Source organism: Varroa jacobsoni, unplaced genomic scaffold, assembly GCF_002532875.2.
Source record: "Varroa jacobsoni isolate VJ856 unplaced genomic scaffold, vjacob_1.0 scaffold_300, whole genome shotgun sequence".
NCBI lineage: Eukaryota > Metazoa > Arthropoda > Arachnida > Mesostigmata > Varroidae > Varroa > Varroa jacobsoni.
In genome coordinates this window covers 8,572-28,265 of record NW_019213202.1, presented here as the reverse complement: position 1 = coordinate 28,265, position 19,694 = coordinate 8,572, and the positions used below count along the sequence as shown (strand labels likewise).

The 19,694-nt window shown below is 39.1% G+C and overlaps 4 protein-coding genes across 8 annotated transcripts; 3 read left to right on the top strand and 1 right to left on the bottom strand.

The window, feature by feature from the left end:
• Window positions 1-614: 614 nt before the first annotated feature.
• Window positions 615-3,080, bottom strand: l(2)k09848 (WD repeat domain 74 lethal (2) k09848). Its single transcript, XM_022830926.2, has 3 exons — window positions 2,753-3,080; window positions 1,382-2,315; window positions 615-1,168 (listed from the first exon to the last, which is right to left on the bottom strand). Exons 1-3 carry the CDS (start codon window positions 2,945-2,947, stop codon window positions 984-986), a joined length of 1,314 nt encoding a protein of 437 aa, XP_022686661.1. The 5' UTR covers window positions 2,948-3,080; the 3' UTR covers window positions 615-983.
• Window positions 3,081-3,151: 71 nt separating this feature from the next.
• LOC147753682 (uncharacterized) lies at window positions 3,152-10,268 on the top strand. Of its 4 annotated transcripts, none has more exons than XM_086967754.1 (5): window positions 3,184-3,289; window positions 3,820-4,093; window positions 6,861-7,092; window positions 7,977-8,242; window positions 9,969-10,268. In XM_086967754.1, exons 2-5 carry the CDS (start codon window positions 3,833-3,835, stop codon window positions 10,152-10,154), a joined length of 945 nt encoding a protein of 314 aa, XP_086823880.1. In that variant the 5' UTR covers window positions 3,184-3,289; window positions 3,820-3,832; the 3' UTR covers window positions 10,155-10,268. The 4 variants fall into 4 exon arrangements, with proteins under 4 accessions (XP_086823882.1, XP_086823883.1, XP_086823880.1 ...); XM_086967755.1 differs by having other exon boundaries at window positions 7,977-8,250; XM_086967756.1 differs by lacking the exon at window positions 3,820-4,093 and having other exon boundaries at window positions 3,152-3,289.
• mldr (mitochondrial ribonuclease P catalytic subunit) lies at window positions 4,100-5,460 on the top strand. Its single transcript, XM_022830906.2, has one exon. The coding sequence runs from the start codon at window positions 4,538-4,540 to the stop codon at window positions 5,339-5,341; it is 804 nt and encodes a 267-aa protein (XP_022686641.2). The 5' UTR covers window positions 4,100-4,537; the 3' UTR covers window positions 5,342-5,460.
• Window positions 10,269-11,647: 1,379 nt separating the features above from the next.
• Window positions 11,648-14,879, top strand: LOC111259163 (mini-chromosome maintenance complex-binding protein). 2 transcript variants are annotated; one of them, XM_022830919.2, is made up of 3 exons: window positions 11,778-11,870; window positions 12,364-12,397; window positions 13,173-14,879. In XM_022830919.2, the coding sequence occupies exon 3, from the start codon at window positions 13,239-13,241 to the stop codon at window positions 14,754-14,756; it is 1,518 nt and encodes a 505-aa protein (XP_022686654.1). In that variant the 5' UTR covers window positions 11,778-11,870; window positions 12,364-12,397; window positions 13,173-13,238; the 3' UTR covers window positions 14,757-14,879. The 2 variants fall into 2 exon arrangements, with proteins under 2 accessions (XP_022686653.1, XP_022686654.1); XM_022830918.2 differs by lacking the exon at window positions 12,364-12,397 and having other exon boundaries at window positions 11,648-11,870.
• Window positions 14,880-19,694: the final 4,815 nt, after the last annotated feature.

Sequence of the window (19,694 nt, the reverse complement as noted above, 5' to 3'; positions counted from 1 at the left end):
GTATGTATTCCAGATACAACATTTATTCCTTATATATAATAAACCTTATATATAATAAAGATGAAATTCATAAGCACATAAGCACAAAATACTGGAAGCTATTGTTTCCTTACAAAATTACAAAGGCGCAATTATATCAAAAATGATTGCAAGTAGCTATACAATGATTTACAGCTGTGAATAACAGAAGTATACACAACTAGTAAACCTTGGCAAGTGCACCTAAAATATGGTAATAATTATACTCGGTTGCTATTCCATCAAATCTAATTGGTGTGATTGGGCGATAAAAGCCCTCAAGTGGCTTGTATTAAAAAAAAAACTACAATCACTGGGTAAAGTCCGCTATACATTTTAATAGCTTCTCTATTGTGTATAACCGACTCACACTATTTTGTATCTCTCTTAGGGCCTCAAGATAAGGACAGGCAGCTCAAATAATAATATATTGTGGTATAGTGAGTAGATAAACCCAAATTCTGTTTCAGTAACCCGATCCAGTTCTACCAGTAGATCAATAGTAGGAAACTAGATTTAGTTGTATTGAATTGCGAACTTTCAGAGAGCATATAACCTTTTGGGGCACGATGTCTTTGCATTAAAAGAGAACTTAATTTACTCAATAGTTAGTTTATTGAAGCATATTTTGTATACATTCGATATATGTACCTAAGGTATCCATGAATCCTAATGAACTTTCCAGTGGTTTCGCTGTTAAACTAACAGTAAACTGACCACGATAAAAGTCAACAACACCAACACCCACACACACAGAGGTCAATGGCCCATGGAACTGCAATATTTGACTATTTATAGCGATACATTGTTTACAGTAACTGTCACGCTATCGTTCACTCTTCGATTTTTCTGGTACATAGCGTGTAATCCATGCTTCAGATATATACATTATGCTTACCACTTATAATCATAAGCTACCTGCGGTAAGTGCTTTTCGTGCAAAACAGGAAGCCATTGTCATGTTATTAATGGTCGATTTGTTGTTGTTGTACGCTTCCGGAATCTCGGATCTTCTTAATTTCAGCATTGTTCTTCTCGGATTTTCTCTGACGTTGGCGCTTCCTTTTCTGGCGCTCGTGACTCAGCAAAGCCGATTCGTTGATTTCATCATCACTTTCTATGCCGCTTTCGGCTTCCTCCTTCATAAGGCCTGTACCCATTGATACGTCGATAGCCACAATACAACAGCAATCAGAACGCGTATGCGCTGGTATTAATTATACCTCATACTGTGTGAACTCAATCAATGTGCTATCAAATTGTTCAAGGTGCGCATACTAGATGAAATGAAAGTATGATGTTTCTGCAGTCTGCGCAACGCTAAATACATAAATTCTACTTAAAGGAATAAACTCCTACGTACCCATACGGTTCCAGAGTTGATCATCGCTGTCGTTTCCGTCGTCAGGCTGAATCTTATTATCTTGATTGTCCTGTCCTTCTTCCACTGCCATTGCTTGCTCTTCTTCCACGCGTCGTTTTTCCTCCTCTTCTTCCTCCAGCCGAATTGAATGTTTTCCTCCAGCAGTTCTAAGTAAGAGCGAACTCAGACGGGATTTCAGATAGATCTTGGATAACAACAGATGTCTCTCAAAGTCGTGAACACGCAGAAATCGGTCGAGACTACACGACACGACATAAGGTTTTAATGGATGGACTTCGACTGCTCGTACCGAACCTGCGAACCCTTTAAAGCAGTGCACGATTCTTTGTTTGCGGATATCGAATAGCGCAACACGCCCGTGCGTATTGCCCACAAGGACACAACTTGGGTTTCGCTCACCGGCAAGCGATAGGCACGTTATAGGATATTCGTCAAACGGCATTTCAGCGACGGGTCTTCTTTGGCCACATTTTGTGTCATACACACGAATCTTATTGTAACCGGTTCCTACAACAACTTTCGAGTCTTCCCAGAAGCGTAAATCCGTCACCCAAACCGGCACCCTCAAATCAAGATGATCGTTCCGGACATTCTTAGCAACAAATACCGGCTTTTCCGTAGCATTCAAGTCCCACAACTTAAGCTCATTTTCTTTACCGCCTGTAGCGAAGATTTGCTCAGACGTTGGGTTTCGTCGCATCCGAAAGATATTTGGTCCCACGTCGAGCTCAAGTTCCGGTATATGTTCGTCTATAATTTCCCGCGATGGCCGCCACACGCGAAACGCACCTGATTGAGAACAAGTTACAAGAGCATCACCCATCATCTCGAGACCTTTAATGGACCCTTCGCCAGCCTGGACATCGACTGTTTTAAGTAAGAGACCCGACTGGGCATCGTACGTTTTCACCACCTGTAAGTTATAAAGTAGAAAGCATAGTAAGTTGCACTGTCGCACCCAATCTTATCGGATTGTTATCTTATTGTATTTAAGACATCAGCAAAACATAAATCATAGCAACAAGATCTAGTTCTAGTTTAATGGTATTAGCCGGTACTAATTAACCTGTAAATCTGTACGATAACGATACAAAAAGCTAATTAAATTAACAAGTTAGGAGAATTTAACATTTATTGCATTTTGTAAAATCGTTTTCTTTGCACATTCACTTAAATTAGGCCGAACTTATGTATTAAGAAGTTCTTGTGCACTAGAGGCCATCCGCCGAGGTTCCATAAAAGCACACATCATAGGTTATGAAAATTGACGCTATCAGATCTGGGTCTAGAATGAATTATGAATCATTTTATTTGATGTAAATATTACAACAAAAGTCAGTAGGAACAAACCTGTTTTCGTAGCGCACAATGAATATGAGTCTCTTCGGTGTTAGCCCAAAGGAGTGCTGTGATCTCATAATCTCGATTTAAGTCAGCCGATTTGTTCAGATTAAGGAACATCTTTTTAGCCGTATTTACACCTTTCAAAAGACCTGTTTCTGCTCCGCAATACACGTGGTACATCGCTCCCGTTCCAGTGTTCATATTTTCTTCTTATTGTTAATGACAGGTGCACCTTCAAGCGGCGCACTATCAAGGAGAAGCTTCGTAATAACTTTTTAGAGCGGTAATTGTATTTTCCACAGCCACAGTTCACAACTTATGCGCGTATCTATCAGTATTATTTACCAATAGATTGCTGACCACGGCGCAGTGGATCGCGAGTGTTGGGCTACAAAACAGACTATCCGTCAATTTGGAAACGTGGTTCCGTGGATTAAGCGATTTGTCGTAAACACGGTGGTTTCATGCGCGACGTCCTTAAACCGGACAGGCGAACAAAGAGCTATGTGGGCTGTGTTATCTTGTCATAAGAAGTTGCTTAAGGTGAGTTAGTCGGTGTACAAGTAACAAAAATTACGTCTCTCTTATTACCAAACTGAACGAATGACATAGTTAGTGCGGTCCGCTAGTGGAAAGCATAGGTATCTTTGAAAGGTTGAGCAAGGGCTCACCGTTATTGTAACGGACGTGATCGTGTGGCCTAATTAGGCACTCGAGAGGTTGACGACTAAAGTATGTCCAATATGTTGTAGAGTTTACAGTGCAATTGTTAAAATTGATAAATTAGGGCTGCAATTCGAAAGTGAACATAAAAAGGAGCATAGCGTTGTTCGTGTCTCAGTGGTCTAGCTAGATACGTATTCTGTAGGACATCGCCTATTTAATAAATGCTAAAAGCACATCTTGACGAACCTCAATCTGTTTTAGAACGGTGCCAAGCACAATATCAATAATTGTAAATTAGGCTGCAGTCCGCACCAAAGACTTATATTAAAACGTAGCGACAAACGGTATAGGCGGATAACGATAATCGATGTTATTACATTGACATTTTGTCTGCTTTCAAATTGCAGCCCATTGTGAATTATGATGCGGCCTTTGTTGCGGGTAATTTCGCCCATTTCTATTATCCAGCTGCCGTCAACGAGAACCAGCCAAACAAAGGCTAGTCCCCTATTATCAGCACTGGAAAATAAAATCTATGATATGATTCGGATGAAAAAGGAAACGATGTCTTGGACCGACCTGCGAGAGAACGAATTTCCTCGCCTTGTCAAGGAGCTATTGATAAATACAAGTTGTCGTCCTTCCCCTAGCATCATCGGGGCTCAATCTTTTACAAACTTGGTAATCAGGGCACTTGCAAAGAATGGCCAATCAGCACTGCTTTCCGAATTTGTGCAGGAACACGGTATAGAAAGATTATCTGTCAACCAACTTGCATTTTACATTGGGCATTGTAATAAAACTGAAGAAATTGTAAAGACCTGGCATTATCTCAAGGGACGAAACGGCACTCTGTTTGATGCAGCTTCTACTACGCATCTTATTGAAGGCTTGTGCCAAACGAGCCACTGGAGGGAAGTTGTTCCGCTAATTAATAATTTGACCGAGATCGAAGGAACGCCAATCAACGCTCTTAGGCGTTTTATAAGGAAATTGTTCGAAGTGGGAGAAATTGATGAAGCACTAAAATGGTTCTACGAGCTGTACACGAGAAACCCAGGGGCGCCGGGACGTGAGTGCGAACCAGCTCTTGCGAAATTAGACAGTGCATGTCGTATTTTCGAAATGGCCGCTAGCATGTACTTACAGTTTGACAAAAATTTTTTTCTTAGTCCAGCATGGGAACCATTATTTGATGTCAAGCTCACCTCGATTACATATCCCTCGAGGTGCCCTAAATGCAAAACTAGGTTGCTGCCACCACAGGAAATCCGCAACGACGATTTGCAAAAGCTTCGTAAGGCCGTGAAAACGCAACTTATAAAACAAGGTGATAACCTATTTGAAACAACGACACCAGCTGAACTTGCTCATTTTGAAGAATTTATGGGACGACACGGCCCCTTCGACGTTGTATTAGACGGACTAAACATCGGCTATAGGTTTGGCGAGAAGGCGCTCGCAGTGGAAGCACGACGCCTTGCAACACAGGAGAAAAAGCGCGTACTTGTAATGGGACGTCGGCATATGAACCGCTGGCCAGCCATGAAGAATCTGCCTCGTGGTGTCTTATTGTACACGATGGAGAACATTAGCAATGATGATCCGTTTATGTTTTTGGCATGTCTATACAGCAACGTTCACTGTACAATAGTGAGTTCAGACCACTTTCGGGATCATAAGTTTAAACTTAGCCCCAGATACAAGAACGAAAAGGACAACTGCGCAGCTGTTATCGAGATTACTCGATTATTCACACGTTGGTTGAACACCCGACATAGACAAGTGGGCCAGCCGCCCCTGAAGCATGACATGGTGGCCCAAAAGGACCCCGGAGGTTGGCATCTTCCCATACTTAAGAATGCGGAAGGAATTCAAGGCCAACTTCAACCTAATCTCTGGGCTTGTGTGCGATACAAAAGATCTTAATTATATTTCGCACTGTTCATGTGAAAAATAATCTGGATAAGCTTATATAATTTATATTAAACTGGATATATATATAAAGTGTTCTACTGTTTTGAAATAAATTTTAAATTTAGCTCTGACGGTATATGTATTTACAATATTTTACTGTATAAATCATGGTGTAGATATAAAAACGAGTATACAAACGGATATTAAAAAAATAAATATAGATCTTAAAGTACACAATTATTAACCCAGTATACATTGCATTACGCTTGCAAATTTTGCTCAGCCGATTCTATTTATATTTATATATCAGTAATAATAAACAATAACTATTATTACCATTTATTAAGAAATCTTATAGGAATAATATGTACCTGTATCTTAATAATAATCTACTGTTGATCTGTACTACTATCCCAATACCCAGAGTGGTGCTAACACCGTCCTGGATTACCTCCTGGTAATTCAAGGTGAATATGTTGCCTCACCAAAGTTGTTCATCTTGGCTTGAAGTCACTTCCTTAGTTTCGCTTATTCCCTAATTCTTCGGCCGAATTATGGGAAATGAACTCAAGTACACACTTATTATAAAAGCTTATTATTATTAATATATATATATATATTAAAAAAAAAAAAGTAAGTACCCGAAAGCTAAAATAAAGTATCTTATAAAAGAAGTTTGTTGAAAGTTTTGTTGTTTGAAGACAACATCTGTCGCTATGGCGTAAGTGCTCAATTGATTTTACAGCTCTCATGAAGCACCTTGGCACATCTTAGCGGAGACCGACTTCGTTTTCCGTAAGCATATTTCATGTAGATTTGTATGGATTAGGAAGTCCATAGACTTCGCCACTTGTTTAATAACAGCTTCGGAGTTTCAGGAGTATGATCTGCTAATACCGACCGTTGTCCAGGCTCATATGTGGGCCTTATTTCAGATACCTTGCAGGATCGTTCTGTGTAACGTTTACGTACAGGAATGTCACATACCCATTTTTAGGGCTGGGCATTACCTACCGTGCTTTTAAAAAATAAGAGTGATCATAAAAAGCCATCAGGTCCACGTCATATTAAGACAAAATAAACTAGTGCTATAGCCTCCTGGTCTTATTTTCAGTCGACTGTTTCTTAAAGTTTAAGAGAATCGTTAGGTTCTTTCGACGAAGCAACGCGTCTCTTGATCCAATGCTCATCTTAGCTTTATACTTTTGCAACACACGCAATACGCTCTGCACTGACGAGTCGTATTTGTGGTTTACCTAAGCAGCATTTAGCACTGTACCAGGCGATGACATCCTTTTTAAACTCAGTGCGGTCAGTGCTCTGACAATTATGCAATTTAGATAGCAAACGAAAGATATAAATGCGCCTATGGTTTGCAATTTCAAAGGTTCCTTCATGATACGTTTGCCGCCTATTTTTAGGTCTTATTTTAGATTGCGAAATTATGTCCATTTACTATATGATGTTTTTCGTTATCTCCTTATCGACTTTGCTAAGTAGATTTTTGTCTCTTTTTGATTTACGTTTTCAGAGTCTTGGTTATCAATGGCGTCATGTGGGGCAACACCGCTTTTTCCTAATGGGACATAGGCATGTTGCGGCCCGTGAGGTATCGATTGCTAAAAAAGATGGCTTGCAATTGAGCAACAACGTACAGATGGTCTATAAATCGACGTATCAAACCTACTTAAATATATCGGCATTTGCCGCAGCATTCCTGTGCTGTAATGTATTTGTGCGCGTGCTACAGTATCTGGAAATCGGTATTGAAAGATTATCTATTTACTGAAACATTATTCCAAGTTCTTCTTTATCTTAAGGCGTGTTTAATAACACATGTTAAAAAACTTGCTTTCGGGATAACACGTTATTATATTGGATCTATATATATATATCATCGGTAGTCTCTTTTAGACTTTAAAAGTCTTATTCACAATGTCAGCATTTTATTTAAAACGTGTCTAACAAAATATATTTTTTGCACTCATGCACTTAGGTACAGATTATTTTATTTACTTCTGTATTAATTATATGTAATTTATTGGGTATTTGTTAGTGAAATACTATAAGATCTAAGCTGTTTTTTGTAATCTTTCGTGCTATAAAATTCTGATGGACCAACTCAGTCTATAGTAGCTTTCATTTCATTCCTTTTGTGCGCGCTCATTGTTGTCAAATCCGTTATAAATGCCTTGCAGTTTTTTTAGCGTGACTATATTTAGTATAATTTTACAATTGCTAATGTCTAGAGATACTGTAACCTAGGTTAGTTAGAAGAAAGGCATTTGACCTATAAGCATGTTATACGAGAGTCGATTGTAATATGTGGAGGTTTGGGCATCGGGCAACACACATCTACGACCTTATCATCAATGGATCCATTGTCACCTAGTTTAGTGAATTTTTTTGATTGACCAGAATCAGATCTGCCACTATTTACGAGTATCAACTGAATCAAACAACAAGTGCCACTAGCGCATCCAAGCTAAAGAAGGCCGTAGGGAGTGCGTCTCGAATTCGACTCCGTAAGCAGTACACGGCAAAATAAACCTGTTTTTAAGATCGCAACCAATACACAATACAATACAATAGTGTATTCTACGTTAGGGCAGTAATAACTGTAATCATATCTATATTTATTTTGCAGATGTAGCTACGCCCATGCGGAACTGCCTTATTCAATTCTATGAAATTTTACCGACGGAGTATATCCAAAATTCACCACACCAGAAGAAGAACAAAGCAAAAAAGTTGAAAGATTTTACAGAAACAGAAAAAAAACTTGCTGAAGTGTTTTTCATGTGTATGATCATAGTGTTTGTTTTTTTCAACAAGATGTGTCCTGTCCGTATGTACTATGATCACAAGCAGAAGATGTACACTTTAGTACACATCAGTCCACTCATACCTTTTGTAAGTAGGTAGGCACATATAAATACATACAGATGCTGTAAAATATAATACGGAATGCTTTAAAATGATGCGACAAATCATTTAAATAAATATCCATATATGTTTAGGTATAACGAAGCACAAGTCGTAAGTACAGTACGTTAAAGACGACTTAAGCTTTTCATTCACACTAAAATGACTTGCGATCCATTTAATACAATAGTGTAGTGACATTTAATAACCCAAAAAAACAAATTAGGGGATCGTTACCATTTGAGTAAATACTTTTTATTTTGAGTTTAAGCTTACCAAAATGAAATGTTAAAACTGACTTTACTATTTTTTTTATATCGATTGATGAAACATGTGCTATGTATGAAGATCTGTTCTGTAAACTCGAAAATCCAAAACGACCGACGATCTAAAAGAGGAAGTCCTCGATGTTATTAACGCATAGCTCAGAATTGGTACATTTTTTTTAAAAAGGAGACCTTGAGCTCGACTTCTAGCTACGACTTTTGACGACATCTATGATTTTGATTTGCGAATGAAGGCAGAGATATTTTGTTAAAAAAAGCTGGCACATAACCGATGTGCCAGGCGGGTGTGTATATCGAGAAGTACGTAAAGCCTTAAAAAATTGAACGCGTTATGAGCTGGCGATCGTCATTTACATGCTAAATTTATTTAATGAAAAAGTACTAGAGTCTTTTTGATTTATTGATCACATTGATCAATGGCATCGTAGTCCGTTTTTGGAAATGTGGTACTATAAACTTCCTAAACATTAGGTAAGGGCGATTGAAAGTATTAACAACACATCATATAGTAAGTACTCCTAGATGAAAAGCAACGCTCTACTAGGTGATTTGTCAAAAATTCCTGTGGACCATTTATCCACTAGGTCATTGTGCTTTGAACCTATTTTTTTTTTTCGGTAGAGTTGATACCTCTCACTACCATTCCTAGGGAGAACTACGCCTTGTATTAAATTCATGAACAAGCTATATTGTATTAGTCGGCATAGCCAGCAGTATTAAATGCTGTACACGCCAGCACAGAAACGCAACAAATATTTGCTAGGAACATTTTTGAATATCCGATTTGATCAATTTTTTTTTCTGTTAGTTTTTTGGATCTGAGATATCGATAATCTGATAACAGATTTACTGCAATTTATCTTCTGCAGATGTTTCTCTCTTCTGTTGTAGTCGAAAGTACACAATCACGTAGTACCTAAACTTTATTTAGAATAATACTAACGTCTACATAAGCGACAAACTTGACAATTTGTTTACATAATCCATTTTGGTGCCATGGTACCTCATGCACGTGTCTTAATATCAAGATCATAGTTTCTCTTACGTTAATATACTGTATGTATTCGGTTGAATTAAAATATTTCGTCCGGCAGATATGGAGAGGATTTCAAATAAAAAAACAATAAACAAGTCAGAACGGGCTTTACATGAACAGCCTTACGTATCTACTGTAAGACCTCTATGTTTTTTTCGCCGTCCTTCTCTTGTGGTACACAACCCACTGAATATCTTCAGCGCGTAATATCAAATTAAGCTATTGTTAAAATTTTCGCATTTTCTTATACAGCAGCGATTGTGAGGTTACAACGTTTATGGCAGGGGGTTACGGGGAGACTCTGTACAGTTATTGTAAATGTAAATTGTAGCAATTTTTCAATTTGTTGCAAACGTGTCATAAATAGATTTTTTCCAAATAAAATTTCCAGCGTCGAATACGGACCGCGGTTCCACCTGGAGGCGTTTATCCAACTGGGAAGCTTCTTCCGAACTCAAGAATTCGAGGTGTCTTATGGCCGCAACAGATAGAACCAGATGCTATGCGCAACAAAATTCATTACAACGTTTTGTTCGGGTATCAAAAGCCCGAGAGTATACAACCAGAGCTATTTTAGTTGATTTATGATAAAAACAGCTATTGTTTATCCTATTTTATTGAGGAATAACACTGTGTAGTAACGCGAATTCTGATAGTTACAATCATATGTGAATAAATCTTATAATACGTCTGTGCAAAGAGTCTTCAATGACGTTATGCATAAATGTGTCAAACGTGTTGGGTACTCTTCTGTTGAGTGGTTCCCAACTGTCGAATTTTAACGAAAGTGTTTTGTGTATGTCTGGAAAATCATCTATAGCGCTAGCTAATCTCTTTTGTTATAACATCTCATTTTCCTTAAAGACAGTCGTTACTCTTAAAGGTCTATTTCATACGTGTATATGTTGATCCTGATGAAATGCAAAACTTTGCTTCCAGTACTACTTAATGAGCGATACTTATATTGCCGGTTCTGCAATCAATTAGCATGCAATGACAGGCTACGCTATATATAAAAGAATCGGACTTTGCATCTGAATAACTAATTTTACTTATCTTTCGGTAATGAAGAGAATAGAACACTGAAGTCATCTTTAGTCGTGATGTTTTACCACTCTGTTGTTTTTCAACGGTAATTAGGTACCTGATATTAGATAAATACGTACCAATGTTCGGTCCATCTAAATATGCTTACGATCCGACTCTATTATATAAGGTAGATTCTAATTAATTATAGTTAAATAAAGCAATGGCAACACATAACAACTTGCCTCTCATTATTGTTTAAACTGGACTTTTGGGCTCGATGGAGTGGGCAGCTAAGCTAACACGCAGAAATGATGTATCGAAATAAACATTAATATGCAGCTTTACTCCTTGGACATAACAATAAACGTTCATCCACCGTTACCCAAAACCAACTTAAGTATTTTTTATAATTATGTGGCCATTATGCTGACAATATTAAGTCCATAGACACCGTTTCTTTAATACACTAACTGAGAAAAAAAACTTCTTAAGCAGGGGAGAACAAATGATCATATTTTTTCGCTTCAATGTAGCAGAACTTTTAATGCACGGTAGCCTATCGATCTGAGAAGTTGTTGTTGTACACTGCTTCAGAATCAATAGATACTGAAAATTAATCATGCGAAAAGCTGCGTGAAATAAATAGTAATAATTGGAAGAGTTACGTGAAGTAGGAATCTTCGATTTTATAGAACATCGTGCGCTTTAACTGTTTACGTCTACGAAATCCTAATTCAGACGTATCGTTCTGTACCTATGGAGCACCACGATACGGTTCAGGTATATGTCTACTCTTCCTTGCCTAGTGCAATCGATTCACATGCGGACCTAGAAGGTTTATATAAAATGCAGCCTTTGATAATAAGATTTTACAATGTGTTTTGTATTAACACCTAATTTCACGAATCTGTTGTAGGTTTCTCATAATTGATGGAACAGCCTAGGAGTAACCCACTGGTACCGAGCCGGATCATTATAGGATCGATTGAACCTTCTACGCCTTTCTGCGATGTTGGCGCCAAAGCTTCAACATTCTAAGTAAACAGAAGTTTACTACGTAAGTCCGGTTGCTAAGTATCTATCCAGTTTAGAGCAGTTAAGAACTCAATAGAAATAGTGTAAAATGCAAGATTTGGTTAAAAAACCTCTTAAGGAGGTAGACAGTATTTTCAAGGCTTGTAAGTATGATTCTGAAAAAACTGTCGAGACGGTGCTCGAGTTCTTCAAGAAACAGCTAGACTGTTCTACTAAAGACCTACTTAAGGTAGGTTCTTATTTTTATCACGTTTATTTTACTTCTGTACTCAGTGTAATAAGAAAACATAAAGAGTAGAGCTTTGAGTGAATATTTCTAGATAAATAAATCCTTTTGATTCTTTTATATTCTGCAAAGATGCCATTTTATTTACAATACGATTGCTAACAGATTTCTTACTTATTGAATAACTTGTAACCAGTATCGCAGGTAATTGTTAACTGTTGCTTCTTGTTTTCATCTGTCTTCTGCACTCTACACTTTGTTTATACAGAATAGATTACAAGCATACAATCAATATAACGTCTGTAATACAAAATAAAAAAAAATGTTATCATTCGCATCATTACGTGTTCACGAATTTTCTTGTTACCCCAATATAATTCAAATAGAGTACAATACAGTAATTTTAATGAAAAATAAAATGTATTGGCAATAAATGAAAACACCATGCACAACATTTGTAGCAGTGTGCTTTAGTCACAAAGTTGTTTCTTTCCAGTACCGCGAACTAACCATGGCATTCACCCATAAAGGTACGACGAGTGTGTATATATCATAATCGAGCTCTACAATATCTGTTGTGGCCTTTTTATGAAGAATTAAATGGATGCACAAGTGCCACCAGGCAAAACTCGCAAAGTGTTTAATTTTGTCGATGTCTATAAATAATAAATACGACGCCGTATTAAATATAAAAATTAGTTGGCCGGTTAGCTCTGTGAAGACTAGAAGCAGCCATCGTTTTCATTCAACTCATCAATGCGATATCTAAACATATAAGAATATACAGTGATATGAATCAGTGATTAACGTGAAATGTATTTGTATATCACAGGTTAATGCCAAACTGTTCCGAGCACGTAAGGCAACTAGCTAATACTCATAGGCTCCAACCTGTATGATGGCGGTTATAACTTAGTAATGAAACACAATTATCGTTTATAGCTTTGAACCTCTTAGCTGTCATAGATATTAAAAAAAAGTTTCAAGCCTATGCTTAACTTTTTTGGATCTCTATTACTGCTCTTGCCTTCCTTCCCAGTTATTATATAATGTCAATTTTCGATAACGTTCGAACAATAATTGCTTTTATAATTGAAAAAAATTATTCCGTCCAGTAAAGGAAGAAACGTACACGTAACTATGTGTTTCTGTACACTAATAACTGTTTAGTGTTACCTTAATATGACGAAAAAGGATAGAAAAATTATTTTTTTAGGTGTACAGAAGAAGACTTAAACATTCTGAGTCATCGCAGTGTTTGGGATGAGCACATCATTCTTTGTTCGATTGTTGTGTTCATTACAGGTGCCTTCCCTGAACGACATCCCTCAGGACCAGTTGAGGGTGGGACAACTTGTGCGCTTCAGGTGCATGATTCAAGACATGTATGATCCTGAATACTTCATGCCGGCATACCGTAAAGACGACGCTGTAATAACTTCACTCTTTAGAGATCCGTTTGACGAAGACTTTGGGGATGAGATTGTGGATTCGCGGCCAATGGACCGATCTACTTGGCATTGCATAGCCATACCAGCTGAGAACGAGTGGGTTATCAACGGTTACCATCAGGCCTTTATTGCCCTCACCACGAGCAAGAGTGTGGATATAGATATGGCGACGAATCAAAATGAAGAGGTTCCAAAGAAGAAAAGCAGGTTCCAACATGGAGAAGTAAACGAAGCGGGTCATCTTAGACCAAACTGCTTTCCATTACCCACTCATCAGAAGTCATGCATTGTAAAGGTATACATGGACAATGCGAATATACGGCTCAACGACGTCATTGAGGTTATAGGAATCTTATCGCATTTTCCAGAAAAAACCGATGAAAACCAAGCAGAAACTGCTCCTTTCGGTTCTGACGAATATTATTTCAAGAATCCCCCTAGCTCACTCGTGCCACGAGTACACGCTGTATTTTGTAAGAAAATTACCCACCAGAATCCGCTCCTTGGTTACTACGTCGAGGAAGAAAGTGCCATCGTCCGTCGAAGAGTTTTAGAAGAGGCACCTAAATGGCGAAGTGAGTTTTTGTCTATTCTGAAGCAAGTTTTTCTTGGCGACGAGCAAACTGCTGAATACGTTCTTTTGCATCTGATATCGAGAGTCTACGTGCGACATGATGTTTTGCCTCTTGGAAAATTTTCATTGAATCTACGAAACGTTGCCGGTGAACAAGCGAAGCTCCTCGCTGAGTTGCTTTCACAGCTCGTAACTAAAAGTCATCTGGTGCCAATGTCATTGGAATTTCTCAACGGAACAAAGTTTATTCCCAGCAAAGATTATGACCTGAACCGGCTTAAATCCGGGCTTTTGCAATTGTCTGATGGCACACATATCATATGTGACGAAAATGCACTTGAATCTGGTCAGCTAAATGCTATAGGTGTCGAAAATGTGAAGGCGTTAGGTAACATGATTCAAAATCAGTCTGTTCAGTATAATTTCGGGTTCCATCAAATGGAATTCTATACGGACGTGCCAGTGTTATACGTGTCCCAAGGCAAAGGTCTAATTCGTTGTGATTTTCAAGTAAAGTTACAGCCCACTCAGTCACTTGACAAATTGTCTGAAGTGGCATCTACACTTAAAGAGCATCTTACAGAGGAGTTGCTGACTAATCTCCGTCGGTACGTCACCATAATGAAAATTTCGGATCAGAGACTCAGCGAAGATATGCAAAAAGCAGTACAAGAAGATTTCGTTGCTATGAGGACTGCCAATTCGACCATGACTGCGGATGATCTTCACAACTTGCTCGTCGTGGCTAGGTACGTGGCATTGTCGAAAGGCGAACTGGACCTTAGTCCTGAATCATGGATCCATGCTAAAGAGCTTGAAGCTGAGCGTCTTGCTAGGTGTACTCAGAATTGGCAGACAGCTTGAAAAAGCGAAAAGAACTTATAACTTATCATTGGGTGGATATGTTAGATACTCAAGTAGTCATTTGTATGCCGGTTTCTAGTTGTTCTGGGAAATTTCTATGTAAATATATATTATATGCACAAACGATTCGTGTGTTTATTCAGTTATGTCATATTTACCATTCACGTACATCAGAACTCAACTGAACTATTCGTGCGTTATTAAATTTCAGAACAGGTATATGTTTGAAAATAAACAATTTATAACAATAAAACTCTTTCACGGGCCAGTGGAACATATGGTGCAGATTTGCAGAGAGCCATTTGGTTAACTTCTACAATATAGTGGTACTATAAGGATCTATAAAATTTATGTGTCTTCGAGAAACATACGTTTGTTCAAAATACCAATAGTACAGGGGAATGCGATTCTTTTTTAGTGTTAAAAAGAAACTACAATTTGAACTGAACATTTTCATTATAAGGGATTCGTGTTTCGCGTTTCCACTGCATTCCTATAATTTGGTTCAAGGCTAGCGAGTTTAAAGGGCTAGATTGCACGACCTATACCCACAATACTATTAAAGGGCGGAACCTTCTTCGTTTTCTAAGGGACATTCGTGCATTAAGACAGTGGACGCGACAAGCGGAGCTGACCACATTGAATAAAGTGGGTGGTTGCCTATCATGAGAGGGTTGCCAGGACGCTATAGAACACATAGGACAGGCTAATTTAGAGCGACCGATGATTAATAGCCCGGTTGCAGGCGTCGACGGCTTAAAGAACCCCAGTACGACAGGGATGGGAGAGGCATGCATGGCAAGCATAGAAGGAAGTGCAATCTTTCGTTGCAATAGATCTTTGGGGTCAGTTAGGCCTATGAGGAATTGTGGCCAGTCAAAAACTGAACTCCTTTGTGAACCAGATTCTTATTTTTGTCAGTTTCGTCGTCGTCTTCGTTGTTAAGTGTTCTAACTTGAACGCGCATACGAGCACCAGAAACGACAGCAGGAAAATGCTGCAGGCCTTTTGAAGTTGACCACTGTATTTATTGTGAGTCGCAACGAGCGCTCTGTACAGAAGCGTCTTGCATCACTTATGTCTCCTTGGTTTCTTAGTGGCAGGAGTATCACTATACAGTCTGTCTTCCAATGGAAGCCTCGGTGGCTTGTAGTATTTACTTTAAAAGAGAAGACCAAAGAGGAAAATAGAAGGCCGCGCTGAAATCACACGCCTTCAAACGGATGCGGCTGACCGTACTGAACCGCTGACTTCACCAGTAGGGTGGGTCGAGTCACCAAGTCCCAATCTGTGCTGTTTTCTTTTACAATCCCAAGGTTGAAACTATATATATGGTTTCTGTCTGTATGTGTGTTAGTGTGCTTGTAGGGCAGCCTCAGTATAGCTCTCTTGGTCTCTCATCATCATTGACATCATCAACATCAATTTTCCACAACGGAAGCTGAATTAGACTGGTTGGTTCAATGAAGAAATGGGCCGAATGAATGATTGTCCTCGAGAGTCTCCCATATTTGAAGCGGTCGCGCCGTACAAGTAGGACGTTCTTCACATCCATCGAGAGCAGAACGGTTGGTGAGATTGTAATAGGTGGGATTGGGGGAAACGAGTCAACGATAGGTGAGCCCTACTGTAGGTAGGACAGCAGCGCATCTCTCCCATGTCTGGCGGCACGATGCGTCTGTGTTATTGTCCTATCAATGGAATCGGCTTCAAAATAGGTCCGCTGCTAGAAGAATCGGAGGGGACGCGGTCGGAATGCGTTGGTCTGGATAGGAAGTCTAAGTGGTAGGGGAGTACAGGATGACTGTACAACCAGTCGACCAAGCCATTGAGAGGCCAACAAGCATGCGGCGGGCTGTCTGTTCATTCAATATTGCCGACAAAGCGAGAACAAATAACCTCATAGACAAACAATATACGAAAAGGAGCGGAGGCCAAATGCTAATTAGGGTTGCATTGTTGCATTGCAGCTTCAGAACAGTACTTCAAGGAGAACAATGAATAGAAACATCACAAGATGTACAACAACTGTTCGACAAGTCGGAACTAGCGCATAGTAACTTTGATAAATAAACGCACAAGTTATACGCTTTTGTGCTGCTGGAAATTATTCCGACTTATTTTTACTTTTTTTTTGTTTTTACAGCTCTTATTATTGTTATCTATTAAGAACTATGTAACTCTTCGAACTGTTGGTGCGGTGTTTCGAGAACAAACGTGAGGGCCATTGAACCATTAATGGGTGTATTTTTAGCAAATATTTATATAAATTTCAATTCTGCGGTTATGAGCTCTTTGTTAGCTAGAAACGTGCAAAATATTGCATCTGTGAGCATGGATAAGAGTTCCACTAGTAATGATGTTTAGATTAGAACTAGCAGAACGTACCTATCTACAAATAATGAACATAACTAAGCCATAAAAAGTATTACTTTCAAACTATTTTATTAATTATTGGGAAAAATCAATCGAATTTTCTAATATTTAACGGAGTCGATCTAACATATTCCATCAGGCTTTTCTCGTGGGTTCTACAGGTAAACACAGGCTTAAGGAAAGAATTACACTAGTAACATTTACCCAATAATTTTTTTATTGTATACTTTTCTGTCAGAAACTTGTGTAAGATTGCTGTTATTATAAGAGATTTGACAAATGAAAGGAACCTAGACAGATATATGTATAAACAATTTTTCCCAAACTGGACTCATGAGGTCCAATTTGTTTAATGTGTAATTTTTTCTAATTTACTTGGTTTAATCCGACTTCCATGGCTTAGTCTGCTGCTTGCGCGAGAAGAGCCGATGTACTGAAGTTGGCGAGAAGCGCACCACGAGAGGCAGTTGCAGTCGCCCCTTGGGGGTCGGATCAGGGTCAGTCGGATTGTTGCAGGATATAAGGGAGCGTCAATCTCCAATCTCCTTCCTTATTTCCCTTTGCGTCTACTGCTCCTATTCCGCGACTGGCGTTCTTGCTTTCCCGAGATCCTCTCTTTTTTTGCGCTTTGACTATCACCAATCTGTGATTTGTGTACAGGGTGACGGCACATGGGGCCGCCCCACTGGAGCTGCCCTACTGGGGCTGTTCGTCCTAGCCGAGTTGGCTCGCGCACGTTCGCGATGTCTACTGGGATTTGACTACATCCCGATTTTCCTACGCGGTGCATTACTGTGCCTGAAGTGCAACTTCTGTTTCAGAGAAGGGAATTCCCGTTTGCCTCAGCTTCTTTTCTCTCTTCCCATCTTCCTTCGGCCGCATACCCTTCCCGCCAGCCATTAATAACCTCCGCCGATGAGAGAACGCTTGTACTATACTAAGTATAATGGTTGCACTTAAACTTAACTCAGCCAGTGGTCACTTATTGTAGCTTTCATTATTCTCTCTCTTAAGCAGTTTTTGTTTTGTCTGGCTACGCTTGGAGAATGGCGAAAAACGGCCATTTTGATCTAACGAATAACGATAGTTCAAACTTGAATTTGTTCCTGTTTCTGAGTGTCTACACACATTATTCCAAGTGCCAGCGATTCACGAAGAACTCTTGCAATTAATTTTGAAGGGCTACACCTAGACCATTCGATTAGTTTGTTTTAGATGATTCAAGGACTTCCTGAGAAGCTCTTCTCTTGTAGTCGAACAAAAAAATCTTTATTTACGGTATTAAAGAAGCTGTTGATGCAAAAGTGTGGCTGTTTTTGAATAATTTTAGCTGTAAAAAAAACAAATTTTACTGTCAGATTTGTACTAACTGTGTCTTTTTTGTCAAATCTGAAAGCAAGTAAATGTTGAGTATATTTTTTAACTATCAATACTGTCAGCACTCAAACACGAAAGGCAGTCTTAGTGAGTGCCATGGAGCCAGACTTTAACACATAGCTCGGAAATGTGGTTAAACTGTTGTACCTACCTGATAAACCGTCAGTCACTCTAAGTGTCACACTGAACTCCAGCTCACAATTCTTGAGCTACAATCGAATTTGTTAAGAAGGAATCACCAGAAATCGCGAAGAAATTCTGGCGCACCTGTAACCTTCATCAGGTTAGCGAAAACGCTTCCAGGCCGGGAAGTTACTGAAATACAAAACCAATACAGAGGTTTGCTATAATGCTTGTTTAAATTATTGGATTATAGCCCTGTTTATGGCAAGTATTTAATGTCTCCGAACTTAAGCTTCCTCTCGTAACTTCTAAGAAGAATTACAAAGACTTTTTTACACGTATGGCTACACTTGCGCGTTAAATGTGCAAGCCAAGTCAAATCGTAATTTATTATGGATTGGGGATTACAAAGTACGGTTGCCGACTATGATCTATAACGGGAATATGTTGTACAATATACGGTAAACTCAGTAAATTAGCCATATTTATTATATTATATATACCTGCATCTACTACAATCTATTATGCTACCTCGTTACGTAGCATTTGCCTACGAAACGTGGAAGCAGCACGCGCAAAGCAAACGAATGCTTACGTTTGCTGTGCATTTATTGATAGTTTTGCCTGTCACGACTACCGTGGCTCTCAGTCCACTGCGATAGTATTCCAACGTTTCCCTCACGAACTCTTACCATTCGCAGTTCCTAGTCTTATTTATTCTCAGTGTACCCATCTATCTTGTAGGACTCATTTATGCTCCTTCACAATGCTGAGCAACGGAAAAAACCTGCTGATCCTATGACATCCGTTCGGAGCCCCCAACTGAAATGGTTAAACTGGCGTTGAGCTAGCGGTGATGTTTGCCGAGGCCAATCCGCGGGTCTCTCGGCCTGGATGGAACGTGATGCCTGCTTTATCCTGGGACCACCAGCAGAATTAGCAACAAAACCAAAACTTTCGAACGGTATCTCGGCATCGACAAAAGTGTAACCCTCCCGGTTATGCGAGTAACTTACACTCCGCTCGTATGGTGGCCAACACGCCATTGGTTGTATCTTAAGC